General features: G+C 38.3%; 2 protein-coding genes across 5 annotated transcripts in view; both read left to right on the plus strand.

Annotated features, from left to right (window-relative positions):
* The window catches only part of LOC137658469 (uncharacterized), a 13,368-nt gene extending 426 nt beyond the window's left edge, over positions 1-12,942 (plus strand). The window contains exons 1-7 of one of the 2 annotated variants that reach the window (XM_068393207.1): positions 1-428; positions 1,669-1,843; positions 5,122-5,240; positions 5,472-5,744; positions 10,604-10,714; positions 11,262-11,393; positions 11,659-12,942. The exon at positions 1-428 is cut by the window's left edge and continues 426 nt beyond it. In XM_068393207.1, the coding sequence (XP_068249308.1) occupies positions 1-428; positions 1,669-1,843; positions 5,122-5,240; positions 5,472-5,744; positions 10,604-10,714; positions 11,262-11,393; positions 11,659-11,785 (1,365 nt within the window). In that variant the 3' untranslated portion in view covers positions 11,786-12,942. The remainder of the gene's footprint in view (positions 429-1,668; positions 1,844-5,121; positions 5,241-5,471; positions 5,745-10,603; positions 10,715-11,261; positions 11,394-11,658) is intronic. The other variant, XM_068393208.1, reaches the window with a different exon arrangement.
* A 10,667-nt stretch (positions 12,943-23,609) lies between these two features.
* Positions 23,610-25,595, plus strand: part of LOC137658470 (uncharacterized) — a 50,686-nt gene continuing 48,700 nt past the window's right edge. For all 3 annotated transcript variants that reach the window (XM_068393209.1, XM_068393210.1, XM_068393211.1), the window contains exon 1: positions 23,610-23,731. The gene's annotated coding sequence lies outside the window, so the exon portion shown is untranslated. The remainder of the gene's footprint in view (positions 23,732-25,595) is intronic.

Consider the following 25,595-nt stretch of genomic DNA (forward strand, 5'->3'; position numbering starts at 1 on the left):
ATGAATCAAGAAAGTCCCAAAGTAGTAGAACTTATGGAGAGTAACAGTAGTGATGATTTAGCTGATTTGGATGAATTAGAAGAAATGGAAGTTCTGGGAGTCAATACTAAACCTTCAGAAAGAGCAGCTGCTGAAGCCGTAATGAATGAAGATACACAACTGGTTTCTATTGAGGATGATGATGAAATAAAATTTTTGGGGGTATATAATAATCGCCAAGAAAGGGTAGATGCTGAAGCTCTAACTGAGGAAAGAGAGCCACTTGCTGTTAAGGGTGTCATGAAAGAAGAAAGTTTTACAGAGGAAGTATCACAGATAGATCAAGCTGTGGCCAATGGAAATTATGAAAAAGACATGATAATTGCTCTCAGAATTGAAGTTATTAGCAATATATTCCCTGATGCAGATCCAGATTTCTTCCAAGAAAAGTAGGTTCCACCACTTTTTATTTGAATGTAATTGTTGATAGGCATTGGAAAATCCTTACTATTGATGCAGTTTAGAATTACTCCTTCAAACTTTATGATGAAGTTGACTTGTACTAAGTAAAATAACTTAAAGTCACAGTGTCAAAGAATTGGATTGGATTGTATTTGCACTGGGGCCTGTAAAATCATTTATATTTCAAATGCTAGAATACCATACATACCTAATTCATGTTCTGTTTATTGCACATTACCTGTGAATTTAAATCCTGGTATGAATAAAAGACTTGTGTAAGGGATTTCAGTTTGACTGGAAGTATATGTTAATAAACAATAGCTAAGAGCCAGAACATTTTAGGAACTGAGTGAACTTTATCCAGAACATTTTATGAACTGAGTGAATTTTTTCACAGGAAAAATCTTAAGAGAATTCCCTTTAGTACAGTATATGAATTGAATATAAAATTTAGGCCTTAATCCAAGCACTGGGGCATCAAAGGCCATTCAGTGCTATATAATGCCATATGAATAATTTTAAATCCTAGGAAAACTTTGTGAAAGGAATAGAATATGTAAAAGGAAAAATAATATACATATGGAGGGTTGTTAAAGTAATGCAAAATATGAAATCCTATACTGTATAATGCAGACACTAACATGAAATGTTCAAAGGCAGTAACCTCTTAGTGTGAAATGAATCTTTAGGAGAGAGACAGAGAGGAAAGGTTTTTAGTCATCCTTTTAGAAAGCAAGGACTGTTGCTCCTCTGAACCTCTAAGATGTTTTGCCAGTCCCTGTGGGATACACAAGCATTACTGTTACAGGCATTTTTTTATATTCTACCAGTAATGAATGTTTTTGGACAAATGTTTGGTTTGTGACTTATATGCTAATTAAAGCAATGTTCCTTGAATACACTCGGGGACTAGCAGTCATATAATTAAGAAAAAAAAAAAAAAAAAAAAATAGAACTTTCCTTTTAGGTATAAAATATTGAATTCCTAATCATATGTTAGTGTATAAAATATAGCTAAATTTAATTAATAAACATACAAGTGGGAAATATCAATTGATGTTGTAATCACATATGTGGTATGAATAAGTACACAAGTATGAAATATCCATTGATGTTGTAATCACATATTGTGTGGTCACAGTAATTCTGTATACTTTATAATATTTTGTCCTCAAAAAGAGCAATGGTATGTAGGTATAACCTGCTATTTACTTTCTTTACTTATAGAATTGATGCTTGCATGACACTGGGGGATGATGAGAAATCATTTAGCTTATTTGTTGAAAGCCTTCTGAAAATAAATAATTACCCAACTATGAAGGACTATATAAAGAGGATGGAAGCATTGGTCAATGAGAAATCTGAGAAATCTGACAAAGACTATGAAGAGGAAGGTTATCAAGTAAGGATTTAATGATTTTTATATTCTAGTTTCGTGTATTTTTTTCACCCAAATATTGCTAGACTCCTGTGAATTTCATTGCTGTTCTTCTAACAATCTTCATGACAGAACTGTTTGTACACAACATTTTTATGGTAGTTTGTTTGAAAATAACTTTGATATCTGATAGGTGTGTTCCAATTGAAGTGGTAAGGATTTTAATTACCGAGATATTGAAACCACACAATAGAAGTCATTACAATTAAGTCTTGCTGATCTTACTACCTAAAAAGCTGGTAGGTTTAGGATTGAATATCAGTAGAGATGTAGAGTTGTGAATAATAACCAGTGCAATACTGTAACAGCCTGCATGAATAAGGAATTTTAAGGTTTAAACAATCTGAAAGTTGAAGGTTAGATATGCAGTACCTTAGAATTTACAGCAAATAACCTACAAATTTCCAACCATTAAAAAAAAAACGTTTTATTACAAACCTGTTCATTATATATTGGCAAAAGAAGGAATCACTTGTGCCAGTGAAAGGGGAGGCAGAAAAACAGGAAACTAACGAATTATCGATGATGGGGCAAGTAGACAAGAAGTCCTTGGATAGGATATCCTGTCCAGGAGTATAAAAGGCCATGAATGATCATATGTGCAAGTTTACCAAGTTATCCCTGTAGGCAATAAACTATCAACAAGAGATATAAATAAAGCTACTGCACCCTTTTTTCTATCCTCAAAAGAACAAAGACCTCAAGGATCCACTAAAAGAATTGGCATGGCATGAGGTGGCAGTCTAAAAATGTCAAGTTTTATGGTATATTTTGGCATGAGGTGTCAGTATAAAATGTGCAGTTTTTATGGCATCTCTTATGGGTGAAACACTACAAATTTTTTATAATTTTTATTATTCCTAGCTATATAAACCTGTGTCATAAGGGTTAAATTCTAATCATGTTTTCTATGACTGGCCAATAAAAAATTTGGTTGATTGAATTATGCTTAGTTGGTGGGTAAACACAGCACAAGCGCAATGAGCAAGAGGATACTTGCTCACAGCATCTCTTCAAAACACTCACCTTGTCAAAGACTTGAGGCGGGACCTTGGATAAATAACTCTGGTTTGTATAGCTAGGAAAAATAAAAAGATAAAATGGATACAAACTTCTGTGTCATTTAAATGGGAGTCTTCCTTAGGTGGGAGGAAGTCTCCGTGAAGTTAAGACCCTTCCTTTTTGGAAGATATAATTATTCTAAGTAATACCGAGAGATCAACGTATAGTATCTTGCTTTTACAACTAGGGTTGTAGCTTGGTTAGTAATAATAATAATAATAACAAACACATAGTCTGAAGACAGTTTGACTGTGTGGACAGGCCATTAAAGTCTCTAAGACTGCAAATCGATTCCTACATTCAATTACAAATTTTTCACCGTACTCGTCTTCTAGAAGCTTAGTTGTATCAAACCTAGGTATTCTATCTACATTTCTGTTGGGTGCTTTCAATTTTATGTAATCATTCTCTCTTTATTAAAAGGTATGTGATCTTTTTAATTTTCGTAATTGCCACAAGGTGAAATCCATGTAGTATAGTATATTTGTGGATGTCCTTGTGCTGGAAAAGAGTACTCCCAATAACAACATTGTTTGTTGAACAAAAAGCTTAAAAAATGTGCTCTCCATTTTCATTTGCAACCTCTCCAAGATCCTCAACACCCATCACATTCTCTATATTTGATTATTCCTTCCAACTTTAGCATTAAGGTCACCAATCACATTTTTCATATATCTCTCTGGGATCTCATCTATTACACTCTGCAGTTCTTCATAGTATCCATCTTTCCTTCCTTCAATGGAATCATTTGTTGGTCCATGGAAAATATAACACTCATATTGCACTGCTTTGATTTAAACTTTGCAAGTAACAATGTACTATTTACAGCTCCGTTAATGCCTTTTTTTGCTCTTGGTGTCATCATCATTCCCAACCCCTCTCTTCCAACGCCATCTGATCTTCTTGAATATACATATACTGTATATTGCCTTGATCTAAGATTTCCTTATCAATCCCCTTACAGCGTGTTTCACTTAGGGATCAAGATATCCAAACTATTTCATAAATTCATTCTCCACTTGTTGTAACTTCCCCATCCGATTCATGGTTCTAACAATTCAATTATAAAATTTAAATTTTTCTTTAGTATTTATAATCAGATTCTTAGCACCAACCTACTCCTAGGACTGGGGGTCCATTCTGTCACTTTCTCTTTCCATTGACCAACTGTATCCATAGAGGATTCATTGGCTAGATACTTCAAAGGATAGCCAGTTCCTTGTGATGTACAGTGTCTTCCTAACTAAGGCAATTGACCCCTGCCGGTCCTTACTAATTCCAGCAAGATTATCCCGCCAGGCATCAGGAGTAGAAACTGAAAAGATATCTTGCCTATCGCCTTAAACCTCATCTGTCACCCTGCTGCTAGTGACTTCATTGAGATACCATATTCATAAGGTCATATTCCTTAAAATTATTATCTTTTATTACAGTACTGACACTGAGTTTTATGGGTATCATAATACATTATACTGTACTACTGGAAATTGTCTAGTAAACTTTTTGCCAATCTACAAGCCATTTCCAACTTCCTTTAGAGGACTACATTGCCTCTCATGTCAGATCCTCTTCTTGGAATATGTGCCACACCCTTCTTACCAGAGGAATGTCTCATTACTATGCAATTCTTTTTGCATGTTTTTCCTTTGGCCTACCTAAAGAGCCTTACAGGCAATTTGTGATTAATGGAGTTGCAGTGATTAAGTTATTCTTTTACAGTCCTTAAGACATTTTCAATAAACATTAATTCCAGTAGTAGTGACTTCATCCCTTCCCCTCACTCTTATCAGGGATATTCTGAAAGAATGAGGAGTCTGTGAAAGTAAAGTGTTATATAGTCTAGAAATGCATTGAGTGCCTAATTTTTAACAGTGCCAGTCGTATGGCTGGGTTTAAATTCCATGGAAGACAAATAATAATTGTGCAGAGCAATATTAAAAAAGTATACTTCTGAAAACAGGATTTATTTTTACTCTAAACAGCTAGGTCTATTAGAAGTAGGAGTAGATGGATATACCAGTTTAAAAAATGTCCATGATTTTGTTCAACAATCCCTACTGTCACTTAAGCAGCATCCAAATCTTGCAGTTCAAGACACCCTTCATATTTATTGAGTGCCCCAATGCAAAATAAACTATCCTTTTAATTGGTGTTAACTGAAACTTGGTCTCCTCTTATAGGTACCGAGTCCCTTTTTCATCAAATGTTCAATATGTTTGGAGGATATAATATCTACAGAAATGGGATTCTGTAATTCTATGGAAAATGAACACATCTATTGTCTGCAGTGTATTAAAAAGTAAGTTATTGAAACTTCTTGCATTATTATTAGATTTTACCAAGACAGAGAAGAGCATAATTTTGTTACCTAATATAAAATTTGTTCAAAGGTCATTTAGGTACTCGTACACTTTGGTTGGAGAAATTAATACTTTCCACTTGATTTAGTATGGCAGCTGCTGGGTACAACTTTCAACCTCAAGTCTTGTAATACTTTCAGACTATTTATCACGAGTTCCCCCTCCCCCAGGTACACAAAAGCAGAACTAGAGCAAGGACGGTCAACTTTTAAATGCATGGACAGTGACTGTAGTGCAGAATTTTCATTCAAGATTCTCAGAAAAGTCATGGACAAATCTGACCTAGCCAGGGCTTATGAACAACGGCAGTATGAAGAGGTGTCTGCAGCTAAAATAGAAAATTTAGAGTCGTGTCCATTTTGCAACTACAAAGCCATAGTGACAAATCAAGAAGACAAAGTCTTTATGTGTATGAATCCTAAGTGCATGAAAGACTCTTGCAGGTAAACAATATTTTGAAAAATTTTAATTTACAGAAATGAGCCCTCGTATTAGTATGATCTTAGTTTTGCTTATTTCAAGTTTCAAATTCTCTTGATATATCGTTATGATAACCTAACTGTACTGTTTAAGAATTTTCACTTTATCAGGTTTCCTTAAGAGACATATTCTTTATATTATCGTTATTGCATAAGACTTCACACAGTTAATCAACTTCAGTGTGACAAGTATGGTATCCTTGTTGCAAATGATTTTTCACTCAGTTAATCAGGTTGTAATTTGGCACCTGTCAATTCATTTCCTTATTGCATATGAATTTACTCCCCAGTCATGTAAGGTTTTAATTGAATAAAGCTATTGTAGCTGATAGGTCAAGAGAGCACAATAGCTTTAGTCAATTAAAACCTAATATGACTGGGGAGAAAATTCATATGCAATAAGGATGTCACATTTGACAGGTGTCAAATTAAAACCTGATTAACTGAGTGAAAAATCATCGACCCCACATAAAAGTGGGAGAAGATGCAGACAAAGAAGGAGGAGGAGGAGGTCAAGAGAGCCCAAAAATAGAAATATACGAGAATATCACGTAGACTCAATTGCATTTAAGCCAGTTTTTAAATTTAAGAAAAACTCAAAACATTAATTGTTCCTTAACTGAAATAACAACCGGCACTATTTATAAGGGTATTACTTTCGGTGAAGCTGAAAGATGAGGCATTAGACTTATAGCCTGCTATCTTTAATACTTTCCTCCACACAGAAGATGGTGGTCTTCTACTGTTAATGGAGGACACCAAAGATACCCTAGACTGGCGTTAAGCGTTCATTGCACGACGGAACTGTGCTCTACATTTCTTGCATATTATACAGAAGAATTTTCCTCCATGTTTACATTTTGTGGAAAAATACTAACAATTCTAGCATGCACTACACTATAAAGAGTAACATAGCACCCATACTTCCCCCATGCTGTGTTCATGTAATTATTTTGCCTTTTCTTGCATTCCCCCTAGGCCTCAAAACTTCAACTCTTTCATTTCCTCTGCAATAACATACCAGCATCACGTTACGCATTTAGCAGCGTTCTTTTACAAAGCTGTGACAGTATGATCATGAAGAGAATTGTGATCACTTCTGTTTACCATGAAGGTAAGGAAGTGCAGCAACCAGACAATGGCCCCTCACATGATCAAGAAAAAAGGAGAGGAGATGATTTAGTTACAGGTGAAATAAATTATCAGTAAGCATAATAAAGGTACACGTGACGGACAAAAAGAAAAAAATGTAGTCGTACAATATCCACATTAAACACAATCCTGAAGAAAGAAGAAATCAAAGCATTTGGTGACACGAAATGGGTGCTGACATTGACGAAACAATGGCTACATGCTTTAGCTACTGTCACGTTAAAACCTTGCTTCACATGTGGATCATTGATAAGTCATTAACAGGAGCTACAATACCTGGGAACATTTTTGAAAGAGAAAAGTGTTTGTATGCTGACCTTATTTAAAAAGAGCCACATACGTCAGTAGACAAAGAAAAAGAAACAATCAAAAGAGAGCCGTGACCAATTCAAGAACTTCTGAGAAGAATAGGCATCAGTATTTTTATACCATATGGTGAGGCTGTGAGCTCCAAAGTGAAGGTAATACATACATTATTAGTTTCGCAATTTTAAAGGTTCGTGGATTCCGTCATAAATGCAACAGCAAGTGTTCACCTGTGATGGGACTTGGTTTCTTTTATAGCAGAGGACCAGGAGGACCTTCATTAATCCAGAAGAAAATTAATTCGTCTTGCCCAGCAGACTCGTCCCACCAGCCACCAGCAAGATTTATCTTGCCCAACAAACTCTTCATGCTAAGTTGGATCATCTGCAACTCGAGAGAACTCTCTCAGCGACTCCAATCAGCCACGTGAACATCTTTCACAAAGTAGTATCTTCACGCCTGGACACTATCCAACTCCTCCTCTCTCAAGGTGTCTCTCCCGCAACAGGTGGCAAAGAGAATGTCTGGAAACCTGGATTGATCTTTGGCTTCAGCCAATCCAGGCTAGGTGGACTGTAAGTTGATATAGAAGGGGTATCCCTCCCCTCGATACCACTATGCCAGCATTAGGAGCATTCCTTGTTACCTTCAGGAGGAAAGCATCTCTTGGACTCAACAAGGAAAGGCACTAGTCCTTGAGCCTCGCATTCAAACCCGAAGGAATTAACCTTTCACAACGTCGGCATTGCCCCTCATACAGAGTTTTGAGGCGACGGACCCCTAGTCGGAAAGGACACCTTGTTCTTGGACCCCAAGTAGCAGAGGTCTCCTGACCTTGATGACAGGTCCCCCGCTCGTGTTGGCTTCTACCAAGAGTCTGTGAACCCCATGGGACACCCTTAATGTCTCATTCACGATGATGGACCAAGTAATGCTTGACCTACTTTTTGGCAGCTCAGATCCCAGAATCCAGACCCTTCGGTCTGGGAGTTCTTCGCAACATTACCAATGACCCAGATCAATGGAAAGAGGAGGATCATGAAGAGCACCATCTCTGCCTGGATTCACAAGGTCATTAATCCAGTTTCTCCTGACACTTTGACCCAGAGCACACGACATCGAGGGCATTGCTACGTCCCTGGCATTCAAACGAAACTACTCTGTGGTGCAGGTTCTACTAGCGGGCGTGTGGAACCGTCATTTGACCTTCACCACCCATTACCTGCAAGACGTAACTCACAGGAGACTTGATACATTCTCTATCAGTTCTGTGGTGGCTGCACAACAACTGGTTGAACACCTCAAACTCCTTGATGGACAAGTAGCAGGAGGTTGAGGGCATTGGTTACCTAATTTTAGTCTGAGTGAAGGACTAATTAATAATAAGAAGAATGACAGGCTCTTTCTTTTCTCCATCCTTCCCTCTCGGGGAAATCAGCATCCAGGGTGTTCTGTACAGCTGACCTCAACCAACTGTAGGTAAAGCATCGTTCCCTTGTGTAACATGGTATTGTTAATACTGTTACGTCCCCATACCTGGAGAGGTGGTATTGGGAATGTCTTGGTGACCCCGGACGATTTCCATGACTTGGAAGAACTCTTACCTTGACAGCCACATTACTAATATCATAAATACACAAACTTGTGTAATACGCAAACACCCATGCATAGCAAAGTTGTAGTGAGGTGTAGAGTTATGTTCTAACACACAAAAGAAAATCCTTGGGCAAAAGCCAAAAAGCCAGATACGCAGGGACGTTCCCCCTCCTAATGGGCGAGTCAACTCCCTATAAATAGTGTAGGTTTGTATTCCAGTTATGGAACAAATGACAAATTTGGAAGACCAGTAATTTGTATTTTTCCTACCTGTAGCTATTTATACAGATTTGCCCGCCATCCCCGTCTCCCTTGAAGTCCACCTCCATGCAAAGTGAAGTACAGTCACAGGTGTGTGAGTGAGAGGGGTAGCTACTAGCCCCCCACTCCCTGCTAACTAGTAGTATGGGTGGTTAACTCTTGCTAAAAGTCTAATGGCTTGAAAGTAATACTCCTTTAAACAGTTACAGGTTTATATCGTTAGGAAAAATACAAATGACTTCCAAATTTGTCATATTTCTAGATAAATTACTTTAATATTTCAAAAATCCTAGGCTTAACTTTTGTGTTCCCTCTACTGTAATTCAAACTTAGGTAATATGATATCTGATTATATTCTAAGCATTATGGCTAAGATACAGGGAGATAATAGACCCTCCTCTTGATTGTTGGTCTTTCATGATCTATTCATAGCAAAATTCTTTTTTTTACCTTATTTGCTAAGTTGTATAAAATTTTTGGGGACCTATCTATCCTAAGGAAATTTTTATTCGGTATGGTTATGAATATTGTTCTGCTTGATCTTCAACAGTGAACTCTATCTTAAATTGCTACATAAAACCCTAGGTTATTTAATTCCCTATCCATGATCTAGACAGGCACTGTTGTTCAGTTAGCTCAGTATGCACGCTGTCTTGAGTCTTTTCATAACTCTGGCAATATTTGATTTTCAGGTCTTCAGACAACACTATCACCACAGTACAATACTGGATCTTGCCTTGATATGAGTGATATTGCCTTTTCTTGCTAAAGCTTCATTACTACACTATATTCTAGAAACTTTAAATCCTCCTGGTCAAATATTGTTGTAGAATTGAATTAACCACTGAAGATCTAACATGATGCAAGTGGTTTATATTGCCAGAGTTGATAAGTTTCATTTCCTAGTTCATCTTATTTATCTGGTATATTTGGCTCTTATATAAATATTCTATTTAGGAACAAACTAATTTTTTATTATTATTTTTTTTTTCACAATTTTATATTTTTTTCAAGGTTTTCTTTTTCTATATTGGATTTCTTCCCCTTCATTCAATTTCCTTTTTCATACTGGAGTGCTCTCTCTGTTGTAATATTCACTTCTATTTTATATTACTGGATCTCCTTTTTCTGTACTGGTATGCTTTCCTTACAGTAATTATCTTTTTTTCTGTTAGGGTTCCACCTTCGAGTTTTCCATATTGATGATTAACATTATATCTAAGTGATTGATTAATGATTCTTACAATATACCTGATAGTGATTGATCAATTTTTATTACAGTATTATATCTGAAAGTGATTAATTAACTATTGTTATATCTGATATTGATTTTTATCATTTCAGATATTATAACAACCAAATATATAATTGCTAGTGTTTGGAGCACAATGTTTGTTGAGTTTCCTACTTGTCTGCTGAAACTTGGAACTTTTCTTTTGTACTAGAATTTTCTTGTTGAGTAACTTTATGTACTTGCACAGATATTTATCTTCTGGATTCTATCACAGGTCATGTAAAGAAGAAAATCACATTCCCTTACGGTGCAATGAGGTTGAAAAGGATGTTGAGAAAGAAGCACGAAAGACACTTGAAAACAAAATGTCTGAGGCAATGATCAGGTAGGGATTTTGTTTGGGGTGTTTAATGTGTTTTACGTTATTTCTACACTTGGGAGAAAATAACAAGAAAAGTGAGCGATCGTGTTTTTAATTTATATGATCTTAAATAGGTGTGAATTGGTTAAAAATGAGCTAGGTGGGGGAAGGGGGGATTTGATTAAAAGGTCCTAGTAATTCTTAACATTACAGGGCTTGGTTGTTTAAAAAAAAATAAATAAATAAATATATATATATATATATATATAATATATATATATATATAATATATATATATATATATATATATATATATATATATATATATATATATATATATATATATATATATATATGGCTGGGTTGTATTAAAAAAAAAAATAATAAATAAATAAATGAATATATATATATATATATATATATATATATATATATATATATATATATATATATATATATATATATCTGAGAACCATGAAGGGGAGAACCAAGATTGACATTGGCTTGTTGTGTAAGACAATTCTAAAACCGTCAACCATAATAAATTCTTTTTTTGTCCTATGTTTTGCAGAGAATGCCCACAATGCAAGAAACGTTTTATTAAACAAGCTGGTTGCAACCAAGTTAAATGCTCATGTGGTGCAGGTATCTGTTATTATTGTAGACATCTGCTAAACAGCAGTCATCATATGAGCTCAAGAATGTAAGCTACTTTAAATTTTTTTATTATTGAAATTTTCTGTTAATTTAAAAAAAAAATCGTTCTGCATAATCTGCTTTAAATATTCACAAGTACAGTACAGTATATACGTTTTGATTTAGGACAATGATATATTTATTCTAAATGTTATAACTCGCTTTAGATAAATGACATTTACTGCACCTAGTTTTACTGAGTAAATTAAAGTGTCATATCTTGTTTTAAATTATGTAATTTAACACAGAATTCAAACTTTTTTATTCTGTAGCTGTCAACAAAACTCCAATGAAGACCTAATCCATCAAGAGGAAGTTCGACGTGCAGCTTATGAGGGAAAACAGGAAATGAACCCAAACATTAAACTTATTCATGATCCCACTAAAGGTGTATTATAATAGTTGAAATGAAAATACAGTATAGTGTATTTTCTAAAAATTATGTACAATATGAAACAATTTTATATGACTAATAAATGTACTTTATCCACTAAAATTCATAACTAGGTTGATGTGCTTTAACAGTCTAACTGTGGATTAGATTCAAGAGTATATACCCTGCAGCAATTGGTCCTGAGAGACCATTCAGCTCTTGGTCCACCAGTGCACTTCAACCCAAGATCAAGCATTTGAGATTTATCTACATTACTCAATCCAAAACATCCATAGAATTGGTGAAATTAGGTAAAAGAATAAAGAAGCTGATACATGCTAAGTATACACAGATTCAATCCCTGCTATGCCATATGGAGAGTATGGCCTCTATGTTGATGCTATCCTGCTGTACCAAACCCGTTTATAAACTTTTGCCACCGGGATACTACAAGTCAGACTAACCAATTATACTAAAAACTAACGGATGGATGTATGCATTTGTGAATTTCAACACTATAGCCTGATACTGGGCCATTCAGCATCAATAAGGCAAAAGAAAGCCTGAATGGAAGTAAAGTGGCAGGATATAAACAATGCACGGCTAGGCATAAAAGAAAGCTGCTAAAACCCCTATAGTAATGTCTACCGTACATTGTGTGAGGTGCACTGACAGCATGACCTATGGGGGTAAAAACACTGCGAATTTCTTGTGTTTATGGTTACAAATTGTGTCAAAAGATGAGTGATAGGAAGAACATAAACAATGTACAGTAATATTTTCAATAAAGCACTAAATGCAGGAAGAAGGATAGAAAACTTAATGGCAAAACAAAGGTTTTTAGAATCAATACAATGCTAATAATGATAAGGGTTAATTTACCTTGAGCCTTTTCCAGTGGAGAAACTTAAATATTGGGGAGTTAACATCCTTGCCCATTGATAGGAATCTGAGGTTTCAGGTTGCATCTGTGGATTAAAGATAAAGCCTCAGCCTTAGTAATGAATTCATGAATAAATATTTAGGGCTTAATTAGTTTCTAATACATTACAGTTTTTATTCTTCGAAGCCTTATTGAACCCATTTAAATGTTTTCTTAAAACTGGCTACTGTAATGAATTTAAACAGTTGTGCTTGTAATTTCTTCCACTCTAACAAAAGAAAATAAATCATTCCAAGTTTTTCTAGGTATTTGATAGTTTATACCAAAAGCTTTGGGGTATTTGTTTACAAGAGCACGCTCTCCATTTACTCCAAAATCATACATTCCTGCTGCTCTCTTCTTCTTGTACAGTAATCAGGAGGTTCTTTAAATGATGAGAGAGCAAAAAATAGCAAGATATGTTGCGCAAGGGTGGGAGGGGTTAGTGAAGGACGTACTAAACAACCTGGAACCGACATCATCAACATAGTCAATCAACGAGAAATTTGCGACGTCAGCGGACATTTGGTATATACTAAAAATGTATACTAAATTAAAAATGGAGCAATTACTCAAAAGTATCACTATTTGTGCATTGTATATTTTATTTGGTAAATACTTGACAATAAATCTTATTTTTTTAAAGCAACTTTTTTTTTTCTTAGAATGACTATTTTTTTTGCAACGTATGACTGTTTTCATTGGCGGGAAATTGTCAGGCATCCTTAGGCAGCGGTCAATAGATGGTGATAGTGTAGGAAAACTAGTCATTCTCAAAATAATTTCTTTAAAAAAATACTAAAAAGATTTATCATCAAATATTTACCAAAAAATGTTATTTTTATTAATAAAATAAATTTTTGAATATACTTACCCGGTGATCATATAGCTGCAACTCTGTTGCTCGACAGAAAAACCTACGGTCAAAATACGCCAGCGATCGCTATGCAGGTGGGGGTGTACATCAACAGCGCCATCTGTCGAGCAGGTACTTAGTACTCCAAGTAAACAAAGAACCAATTTTCTCCTCGGTCCACTGGGTCTCTATTGGGGAGGAAGGGAGGGTCCTTTAATATATGATCACCGGGTAAGTATATTCAAAAATTTATTTTATTAATAAAAATAACATTTTTCAATATTAAACTTAGCCGGTGATCATATAGCTGATTCACACCCAGGGGGGTGGGTAAAGACCAGCATTACATGTTTACATTATTATGAGCTAAGTATTTTGTATTTCATTTTAGCAGTTATTCAAAATAACAAACATAAAATAAATAAGTACCTGGTAAGGAAGTCGACTTGAACAATTACTCTGCCTTTTTAAGTACGTCTTCCTTACGGAGCCTCGCGATCCTCTTAGGATGCTGAGCGACCCCTAGGATCTGAAGTATCAAGGGTTGCAACCCATACAACAGGACCTCATCAAAACCTCTAATCTAGACGCTTCTCAAGAAATGACTTTGACCACCCGCCAAATCAAGTAGGATGCGAAAGGCTTCTTAGCCTTCCGGACAACCCAAAAACAATAATAAAACATTTCAAGAGAAAGATTAAAAAGGTTATGGAATTAGGGAATTGTAGTGGTTGAGCCCTCACCCACTACTGCACTCGTTGCTACGAATGGTCCCAGAGTGTAGCAGTTCTCGTAAAGAGACTGGACATTCTTAAGATAAAAAGACGCGAACACTGATTTGCTTTTCCAATAGGTTGCGTCGATTATACTTTGCAGAGATCTATTTTGTTTAAAGGCCACGGAAGTTGCGAAAGCTCTAACTTCGTGTGTCCTTACCTTCAGCAAAGCTTGGTCTTCCTCATTCAGATAGGAATGAGCTTCTCGTATTAACAGTCTGATAAAATAGGATAAAGCATTCTTTGACATAGGCAAAGATGGATTCTTAACTGAACACCATAAAGCTTCAGACGGGCCTTGTAAAGGTTTTTAAATAGAACTTAAGAGCTCTTACAGGACATAAGACTCTTTCTAGTTCATTTCCAACCATACGATAAGTTTGGAATATCGAACGATATTGGTCAAGGCCGAGAAGGCAGCTCGTGTTTGGCTAGAAAACCAAGTAGTAGAACATGTAGCCGTTTCGGATGAGAATCCGATGTTCTTGCTGAAGGCATGAATCTCACTGACTCTTTTAGCTGTGGCTAAGCATATCAGGAAAAGTGTCTTAAAGGTGAGATCTTTCAGGGAGGCTGATTGTAGCGGTTCGAACCTGTCTGACATAAGGAATCTTATTACCACGTCTAAATTCCAACCAGGTGTAACCAAACGACGCTCCTTCGTGGTCTCAAAAGACTTAAGGAGGTCCTGTAGATCTTTATTGTTGGAAAGATCTAAGCCTCTGTGACGGAAGACTGATGCCAACATGCTTCTGTAACCCTTGATAGTGGGAGCTGAAAGAGATCGTTCTTTCCTCAGATATAAGAGAAAGTCAGCTATTTGAGTTACAGAGGTACTGGTCGAGGATACGGATACTGACTTGCACCAGTTCGGAAGATTTCCCACTTCGATTGGTAGACTCTAAGGGTGGATGTTCTCCTTGCTCTAGCAATCGCTCTGGTTGCCTCCTTCGAAAAGCCTCTAGCTCTCGAGAGTCTTTCGATAGTCTGAAGGCAGTCAGACGAAGAGCGTGGAGGCCTTGGTGTACCTTCTTTACGCGTGGCTGACGTAGAAGGTCCACCCTTAGGGGAAGTGTTCTGGGAACGTCTACTAGCCATCGAAGTACCTCGGTGAGCCATTCTCTCGCGGGCCAGAGGGAAGCAACTAGCGTCAACCTTGTCCCTTCGTGAGAGGCGAACTTCTGCAGTACCTTGTTGACAATCTTGAACGGAGGGAATGCATATATATCTAGATGTGACCAATCTAGTAGAAAGGCATCTATATGAACTGCTGCTGGGTCCGGGATTGGTGAGCAAAATATTGGAAGCCTCTTGGTCATCGAGGTTGCGAAGAGATCTATGGTTGGCTGGCCCCAGGTGGCCCAAAGTCTCTTGCATACATCCTTGTGGAGGGTCCATTCTGTTGGAATTATTCGTCCCTTCCGACTGAGACAATCTGCCATGAAATTCAAGTTGCCTTGGATGAACCTCGTTACTAGTGAAATGTCTAGACCTTTTGACCAGGTGAGGAGGTCCCTTGCGATCTCGTACAATGTCAGAGAGTAGGTCCCTCCTTGCTTGGAGATGTACGCCAAAGCCGTGGTGTTGTCCGAGTTCACCTCCACCACTTTGCCTTGAAGGAGAGACCTGAAGCTTTCCAGGTCAGACGTACTGCCAGTAGCTCCTTGCAGTTGAAATGCATTGTCCTTTGACTCGAGTTCCATAATCCCGAGCATTCCCTACCGTCTAATGTCGCACCCCAGCCTACGTCCGATGCGTCCGAGAAGAGAACGTGGTTGGGAGTCTGAACAGTCAGGGGAAGACCCTCTCTAAGGTTGATATAGTCCTTTCACCAAGTCAGACAACACTTTATCTTTCCGGAAACCGGGATCGAGACCGCTTCTAGCGTCTTGTCCTTTTTCCAGTGAAAAGCTAGATGGTATAGAAGAGGACGGAGGTGTAGTCTTCCTAGTGACACAAATTGATCCACGGATGACAGTGTCCCTACCAGACTCATCCACAGCCTGACTGGGCAGCGTTCCTTCTTCAGCATCTTCTGGATGGATAGCAGGGCTGGGGGTTGATCGTCTTGTTCAGCAACGTCCTCATCAGAGGGTTCCTCATCCGAAACTGATGAGGAAACGGCAACGGAGTGGGCAACGTCTGACTCACTGAATCCGGTCACACTGGTGGATGCGTGACGGAGCCGGACGCAATATCATGGCACTGCTGCACAGTCTGTGAACTGTCAACAACCATGGGTGCGCGAGGAAGTACAGCGTCAACCAGAAACTGTCTAGACTGTCTGGGTTGTGCAGTCAACACCCTACCGGGTTGCTGAGGTTGACGCACTGCGTCACAACAAGTCGCCTCTGCTGGTTGTTGAACGTCTTCCTAGTGACACACTGAACGTCAACAACCACCTCCGAGCGTCGCTTAACGTCAACGTGCGACTGGCAACCCACACTGGGTCGCATCGGTGGAGGAACCACCTCAACTGGCAGACGCGAGTAGGATACCTCAGCGTCAACAGGGCGCACAACCAACCGGTTGGAAGGTTGTTGGCCAGAAGGTTCTTCTCCGCATTTAAGTCCTCTATCAAGGACACAAGCTTGGACTGCATGTCTTGCAGCAAAGCCCATTTAGGGTCTACGGGAGCAGGAGTGGCAACAGACGGGGTTAGCGACTGAGGCGGAACCATTTACCATCCCTGGAAGCCTTGTTATGTGTGACATAATAGTACAGCAAAACTTCAAAGGCTCGACAAAAGTTGAGAAGTTGACCTGTAAACAACTTGGAGCGTCTCCTGGCTAGGCGCCAGGGCGAGTCTACCAGAATTGAGAAGTCTATCTGGGCAGAGGCATGAACTCCCAAGCCGAGAACTTCTCTCGTGTCCTATCAGACTCTCGCTCTATAAGCCAGTTTAAAAGAAGGGAAATCAAAGGCTGTATCCCTAAAACTCCTCCTGATGCAAAAACCAGTCGCCTAGCCAACGTAACGCTCTCTAGGAGAGCGAGAGAGCACTAGCTTAACAACAACGGCTTCGAAGTAGCTAGGCCTAGTGTAAGTTCTGACGTTAGGCGAACGAGGAGCAGCAGTTACAAGATCCGGACGAAGATCCTTAAAAAATCATCATGATTTAATTAAAGTCCATAGGAGGCTAAGCAGCTTAAGGCTCCTCTCCAAATGACAGAGTCCTCAAAGGAATATCAGTAGGAGGGAGAACAGCACTTTCTCATCTACAGGAACCTTGTCCGATAAAAGCTAGGTTATCTCAGTGAGTCTCTCACTGGTGCATTAGTAGCAGACCAGAAGGCAACGTCATGTAACTGCTTGACAGTCTGTGAACTGTCAACAACTGAACTGTCAACCACAACAGGTGCGTGAGGACATACAGCACTGGTGCATTAGTAGCAGACCAGAAGGCAACGTCATGTAACTGCTTGACAGTCTGTGAACTGTCAACAACTGAACTGTCAACCACAACAGGTGCGTGAGGACATACAGTGTTCACTCGAGACTGCTTTGACTGTCTATACTGAGCAGTCAAAACAACTCTAGAATGCGGAGGTTGACGCACCGCGTCAAAACAAAACAACTTAGGTTGTTGTTGTAACTCGCGAACGTCAACGGAGGGTTCCGTGCGTCGCTGAACGTCAACATGCGGCTGGCAGGGTACACTGCGCATGGGTGGCGGGACTCTCACAGCTGGAGTGCGGGAGAAGGTAGCCTCAGCATCAACTGAACGCACAACCGTGGTTGGTTGTAGGCTAACGGGTGCAGCGTCAACCTTCTCCGCACGAAAGTCCTGCATTAAAGATGTTAACTGTGTCTGCATGGTCTGCAGCAAAGCCCACTTAGGGTCTACAGTAGCAGGTGCGGCAACAGACGGTGTTACTGCCTGTTGCGGTACCGCTTTGCCTCTCTTAGGAGGTGAGCAGTCGTCGGAAGACTGCAGCGAGTCCGAACTGACCCAGTGGCTACAACTGGGCCGTTGGACTTGCGCGGAAGGGACCGACTTGCGCTTAATAAGCTGCGAGACCTTGGTCCATGGTTTCTTACGAGAAACCTCTTCCGCAGACGAGAAGTAAATGGGCTCTCTCGTCTTTGTGTGGGTGGGGCGATCTTGGGTAGATACGCCCGAAACCACGGAGGGAAACGTCTGTTCGTTGATCAAGGCCTGACGAACCCATAAGTCGTTCGACATTACTTCTCCCCTGGGCTTGGGAGCTTGCAAGAGGTCCCGGACTAGGTGAACGACAGGCACGAACAGACGAACCCTCGGACGCAACACTGTAACACTTTGCGCATATCACTTTATCACTTCGATTTTCTGTTTTGCACTTATTTCACTGAAATCGAAACTTTTACTGATTTCTACCTGAAACACGCAATTCTACCCTTCATTAAAAGGTAGTAATTGCGAAAACAGTCGTATAATGCAGCTCATTAATACTAGCAAAAACAGAAAACATATATAAAGATAAAGAATTCAGTGGCTGGGAAAGAGACTAAACACTAGTTCAAATAAACTCCGGTTACAATCTCTCACCGCACATAGCCTGGGGACAAGAATAAAACCCTAGAAACGTTTTACCTTCTTCCCCGTACAGCGACTAGGGAGGAGAGTAACACGAGAACAACGTTACCCGCTTGAACGGAACGTTTTTTCTCCTCTCTCTCTCTTTCTCTCTTGATTTCGCACCTGAGAGAAGAGCCCAATTATATATCGTCAAAAAAACCTGTTATTTGGCTAAAGGAAAAAACTGAAAGGTTTTCCAAATAAAAAGTTCCTTTAATTTAGAATTTAAACCATTTAAGCTAAGAAAGAATGAACGAAACGTCAGAATCGATTTACTCTTACTGCAAAGTGAAACCGTGATACACTCTCTCTCTATCGTAACGATAGAGCGCATGTTGAACGTCCTGAACGTCAACAACTGCGTAGTCTAAAAAACTAAACGTTAGTTCATCTTTGAAAACAGTACGAAGACTATCAAAGAAATTCTTTCATAAAACATTAAATTTAAAAAGTTTTAAATTCTTTAAAGGCTAAATACGATATAACGGGCTCAACATTGATTAACTTCGGTTCCAAGTTAGGACTGCCTACTATCAGGAAAGGTCGCATATAAACAAAACATAAAAATTTATTTTTATATGTTTATAATAAATGGAAAGTTAATCGAAGAGGCCTAATAAAGGCGGAGAGATATAAAATATATAGATCTATAACGTGTTAAGCAAAATTACTAAAAACCTAAACACACTTCCGTCTAAGGGAAGGGTCGGCCATTTAAAAGTGAAAGAGAGTCCATACTCTCTTTGTCACCATAATTAAATCTATCCAAAACGAGTTCAAGTTTTGAGATGAAGATAAAACCCCTGCATAGCGAAAGCTCAAAACTAGAATAGTGTACTTCACCAAATAGTTGTGAAAACAAATCCAGTTAGTAACAGCGTATTAGTAGGTCTTGCCAGTAGCCCGACATAGAGAAAATTGGTTCTTTGTTTACTTGGAGTACTAAGTACCTGCTCGACAGATGGCGCTGTTGATGTACACCCCCACCTGCATAGCGATCGCTGGCGTATTTTGACCGTAGGTTTTTCTGTCGAGCAACAGAGTTGCAGCTATATGATCACCGGCTAAGTTTAATATTGAAAATAAATATACATTTGACAAATAGTGACACTTTTCACAAATAGTGACACTTTTGAGTAAGTACTCCATTTTTAATTTTGTATTTATTTTGAATATATACCAAGTGTATGCTGATGTCCCGAGCTTCTCTATGGTTGACTATGTTGACGACGTCGGTTCTAGGTCGTTTAGTATCTCCTCCAACAACTCCTCCCCTCCGCCCTCTTGTGCAAAATATCTTGCTACATTTTGCTTTCCCAGCATTTAAAGAACCTCCTAATTACTGTACAAAATGAGGAGAGCTGTAGGACTGCAATATTTTGGAGTAAATGGAGACAATTTTTATTTTTCCTAACATGCATACAAACCTGGAGCTATTTATAGGAGTATTACTTTTCAGTGAAGCTGGAAGACTAGCCAAGATAATTTTAATAAGGGCCTACCCTGCTCACTCATACCAGTTGGCTGGGTAACCAGTTTTGCCTTCTGGCAGGACTTCTTGGGCAACAGGGTGTCGGGCCAATTTGTATAAATAGCTCCAGGTTTGTAAGCTAAGAAAAAGAAAATTATCTCTAAAATTATCATTTGTTTCGGCGCAAATGCAAACTTTTCGCTATTTAGAGGGGCAACTTACTCTTTGGAGGGAGGAAGCCCTACCAACTGGCCTTGGCTATGTCACGGGGTTCTCTCTATTTCAATCCGAGATCGAAGTAGTAGGAACCCTACTCTCGCTAAAATTAAATGTCGATATAACGTAACGCACTGATAGCTGCCTACAGAAGCATGTGAGAGAGACTAGAGGCTTGTCTTATGTAGGAACTCAAGTAAAAGCCTAGAGTTCTAAGACTTACCCAATACCCTCCAACAAAGTACATGTATTATGTAAAATACTCAAGGATGCACGAGGGAAATGAGCCTTACGTGCAGAGAGGTGAGGTCAGCTATGCTGAGGTCTTGCGGTACTGTTTTCCCAAGGGGAGGAAGAAGGTGAAAGGAAGAAAGGAGCCAGACATGCTTTCTCATTCACCCCAGACTAACCCCGGTAACCTTAGCCCTCATCCCTCAGCTATGTGTCCATTAAGGAGCTTTAGGCGTTTTAGACCATTTGTTGAGTGACCGCCACAGGACCAATGGAAAAGTGTTTCCGTGTTCCTGTGGGTTACGTCTTTGCCGGTAGTGGGCACTGAAGGTCGATTGACGCTCCCACATGCTCATTTGCAGTACTTGTGCTACAGAATAGTTTCCTTGAACACCATGGACATAGCAACGCCACTGACAACATGAGCTGTGGGTCATAGGATGGAGGAGGGTCTGGATTGAGAGCAAACTCAATTGCCTTCCAATCCAGGGGAGAAAGGAAATCCTTTGCGACCCTCCTCTTGACCTTGCACGTACTGGTTAACAATGTTGACACGGGGGAGCTGCTGTCGCTCTAGAGTTAACGCCACAGACTCTTCACTGGGTAGAACCCCCAATTGGATTGCATCTTCGGTTACAGAAGGAAGACTTTCAATCCGGAATGTGCCGAACCTATGGTACAGCACACTCAGATTTTGAGTCTTGGCAATCAACTCGGGTCCGCAACTGAGAATTATTTCCCATCTTCTAGAGTAGGAGACTCCAGAAGATAGATTATACAACTCTCAAACTCTCTTGGCTGAAGCCAAAGTGAGAATTAAAGCCGTTTTCCATGTAAGAAAGCGATCTGTTACCTGGCATGAAGGTTCGTAGAGAGGGACCTTCAAGGACTGAAGGACCTGAACAGTGTTCCCAGGAGGAGGAAGTTCCGACAGGGGACAAGTCATCTCAAACTTTGTAAGAGTAGAGGCTTCGAAGGGAGTGATCCCCCTTCCACGACACCATTTACATTTTACAGGCCTTGTTGCGCGACAACTTTATACTTCCTGCCCACAAGCCATCTTTCCACTTTCTTTCTACGAATGGAATTATTCCTGTTTGTTCATTTGTAAGCAGAAGCTCCTCCTCCTTCCTTCCCCAACCATATGACAAAATTTACCATATTTGGGCAGTTGTGCGACACACCCAATTTTCTTAGAACACGTCTTCCTTTGTAGCTGTGTTACGTATTGTGTTTGCGTTATGGAGCCCAACATAACAAAGTGTAATGGGTGCCATTATGGCTATTTCACGATGCTATAGAAAAGTTTCACGGCAGGTATCATGGTACTCCAAGTATAGCGAATAATTTTGTAAAGCTCACTGTGCAAGTATCAGGGTACTCCTGGTGTCTTCAATAATTTTTTAAAAGCTCATTATGTTATCCCTCAAAGGTTAAAGTGTCCCAAATGTGATTCTGGCAAGGATTTATTTGTGATTACTTTTAATTTGATACAATGGAAGGGGGTTGCAGGGGTCTTGGCCCAGCTAGGTCTGTGACCTGGGAAGTACTAGATTAGGTTAGGAGGGTTTGTTAGGGTCTGTGGCCTATTACAAATCTCTAGTGTTACAAATCACATTTTGTTCTGTTTTTTGCACACCCAAAGTCCAAGGATATGACTTGTATCCTTTGGGGGGGGGGGGTTAATATCGGTAGAAACGATTATTTGCATGGGAAATAGGTCAAAATTCGTAGAAAGGATTCTTTGCATTGGAAATATGCCAAAATTCGTTGTAAGCACAATTTACTGCTGTTTTTCTTACTAGAAATGTTGTTCCTCGTTATATAATTTTACCCAATTTTGATCAGAATAGCAAAGCAAGATTCGCTAGAAAAATATGAATAGTGTTTGTTGAGTAAATTTAAGAAACCAGAAAATTACTGTAGGCTTACTGAGACTATAATATAGAATAAAATTTTTGATAACAGAAATTAGTTTGGCATAGTAAAATTATGTGCAAGGTCATCTGTAAAAATAAACATGGACTCAGTAGTAAAGACAATTTGCTCACTTTAGTAGCCTAACAGTTTCTTAGGTTTGTTCCCATCATTAGATGACATTTCCAGCAAATTACATTAAGTGACAGTAATGATATGAAACAAACATGCATCATTAAAATAATTAGACAATATTTCACCATATTACACTTATTTTTCACACCACATACCTTTTCTTGGAAAATAAATGTTAAACAAAACATTGTGGGTGTGGTAGGGAACGATGGCTAACGCGCTGTTGAGAATAATCTCGTGTACATTTGTGACTTGTCTTGGTGTATTAAACAGCCATAGTTCGAATAAGACGTTGAGGATACCAGAGAACTTCAAATAATTCATTCCAATCGAACGCTGACGGCCACTTTGGGTATACCTCTACCAATCATATGATTTTACTTTGACGGATGGAACTACTTTCCGTCACATGTGACAGGTGAGCTTGTACAATCGACATTTGTAACAGGGTACCATTGTTGCCAGATGGGTTAGTCTAATAATTCCCAAAACTCATGCTAAAAAAAAAAAAAAAAAAAAAAACTACCAAAAAACACATTTTCTTCTTATCATGTAGGCTTTACTAATAAATAAATTATTCACTATAATTCATATAAGTACAAGTAAACAATTGCAACAATATGAAGGTTTATTCATCTTTCTTCTTCATAGAAATTTGTACAGAATATCCCCATCAGACACCCAAAATCCCCCAATCTAGGAAGAAATCCCCTTACCTGGCAATACTGCTGGCAAAGACTATATACTGAAGGCCAAGTCCATAGTCTTTGGCAAGTCCATAGACAGTACATGGTTGGTTAAGTGAAGTCAGAAACTCGTTGAACTCGCAGCCAAGGGTTCTGGTTGAATTGGGAATAGTGAAATTTCCATGGCCAACATATAGTAAGGTATTGCTCTGATAATATAACGTTTTCTTTGATTTGGTGTTATTTTTTTACGTTTGCTAACAATGTTTTGTTTGACATTTTACCTTGGGTGGCAGTATTATATATATATATATATATATATATATATATATATATATATATATATATATATATATATATATATATATATATATATATATATATATATATATATATATAATTTTGATGGAACAAAATTATAGTCTGTGAATGGCCCCAACATCCTTTTGTAAGACGTCAGTGAAGCTTTTAAACCGATGGTAATATCTAAGGCAGTTAGGAACCTTTCTAGTTTTGCTGACATAATTTCAAGAATAGGAAATCAACAGCATTGATAAGTGTAAGCATCATAAATAATGAGGCTCTCGTCTATCAGGACTTAAAGGTCGAATAGACCTTTTTTGAATAAATCTTCATGTCAAAAGTGTTAGAATTGGCCTATTTCCTGTAATTCTGTAACAACCAGTTGATTATTGAAAAAAATTATTTGACATTCACAGTAGTGCATGAACTGCTGCTTAATTATTTATGATACATTTGTTTTAAAGATGAAGCTTTTGAGTATCTAAAAAAAAAAATAAGAAAAAAAAAACATGGTTGACAGAAACTGCTATGTACGAACTGGAAACTCATCACATGAACCACTTAAGAAAAGGGGTAGGCCTACCCAAGGGAATTGAGGGCTACTATTAAGCCGAATCTCATTTTGTACAGTTGGCTTCATTAATTCCGGTATACTTCATGGGAAGCTAAGGTGATGAGGCCTGACAGCTGCTGTACCTTGTAGCCGATGACGCTGTATTTAGCAGAATCGAAACTGCTGAACAAAGACCCTGAGCTTGTAAAAAATGTGATCAAAATAATTTGTATTGAATTTACCTAGTTATGTATAGAAAAATATTGGTATTTGCTTAACAATACTTTGTGAAATTAATAAAAATACTTTGATGACATGTTTACAAATTAAGCTACTTTGTTTTACAGGCAATTTTTTCAACAGTTTCCCTTTTGCTAAATGCAGCATTACCTACTACAATGTACAGGTGTAAGACGTCCCCTTAGCTTCCCGTGAAGTGTACCGGAATTAATGAAGTCGACTGTACCTATACTATTGGTCTATCAAAAGTAAGACTACTGCAGACATCAAAGCAGCCCACACAATAATACTTTTCCATAGTTGACAATTAGGATACAGCTGAACACTTAAACAAAGTTCTTAAAAGTGTTAGGGAATGAAAAACAACTGATACTAAATGAAAATAGTTTATGGTGGTAGCAAAGTAAAGCACAGTAATTAGAGAAACCTCGGTGACATACAAATAAATATTAATGACAATTGGATCCCGAAATCTAATAGTTTGTGACCCAAGATTGGGACTTTTATTTGACTGTAATTTGTGTATGTGGTCGAATAATGTAAGAATCACCGGGCATCACCTTTGAAACATTGTTCTTGTAAAGAAATATCTAGATAACTGTTATGTAAAGAAACTTGTTCTCGGCTGTGTTCTTGCCAGGATTGACTATAATACTATCTACTATAACTACCCAAAGTGCAACTTACCTTATTGTACATTACTCACTGTTATGGGCGTTTTCAGGGTTCTATCACACAAGGAAACACTACGCACTACAGGACCTAGATCTGTTAGTCATACATTTAAAGAATCACAGAATGTATTCCGCATTAACAGTTGAATCCACATTATTGAAGCACATAGAAAATAAAGTTTTCAGTTTCTTCTTGAAAGCCTTAATATTTTCAGTCCTTCGGATGTTTAGTGGGAGCTTATGTAGTTTTTGCAGAGAATATTTGAAAGCTCTAGAACTTACAGTGAAGTTAGCA

The sequence above is a fragment of the Palaemon carinicauda genome, chromosome 19 (genome assembly GCF_036898095.1).
Source record: "Palaemon carinicauda isolate YSFRI2023 chromosome 19, ASM3689809v2, whole genome shotgun sequence".
NCBI classification, from domain to species: Eukaryota; Metazoa; Arthropoda; class Malacostraca; order Decapoda; family Palaemonidae; genus Palaemon; species Palaemon carinicauda.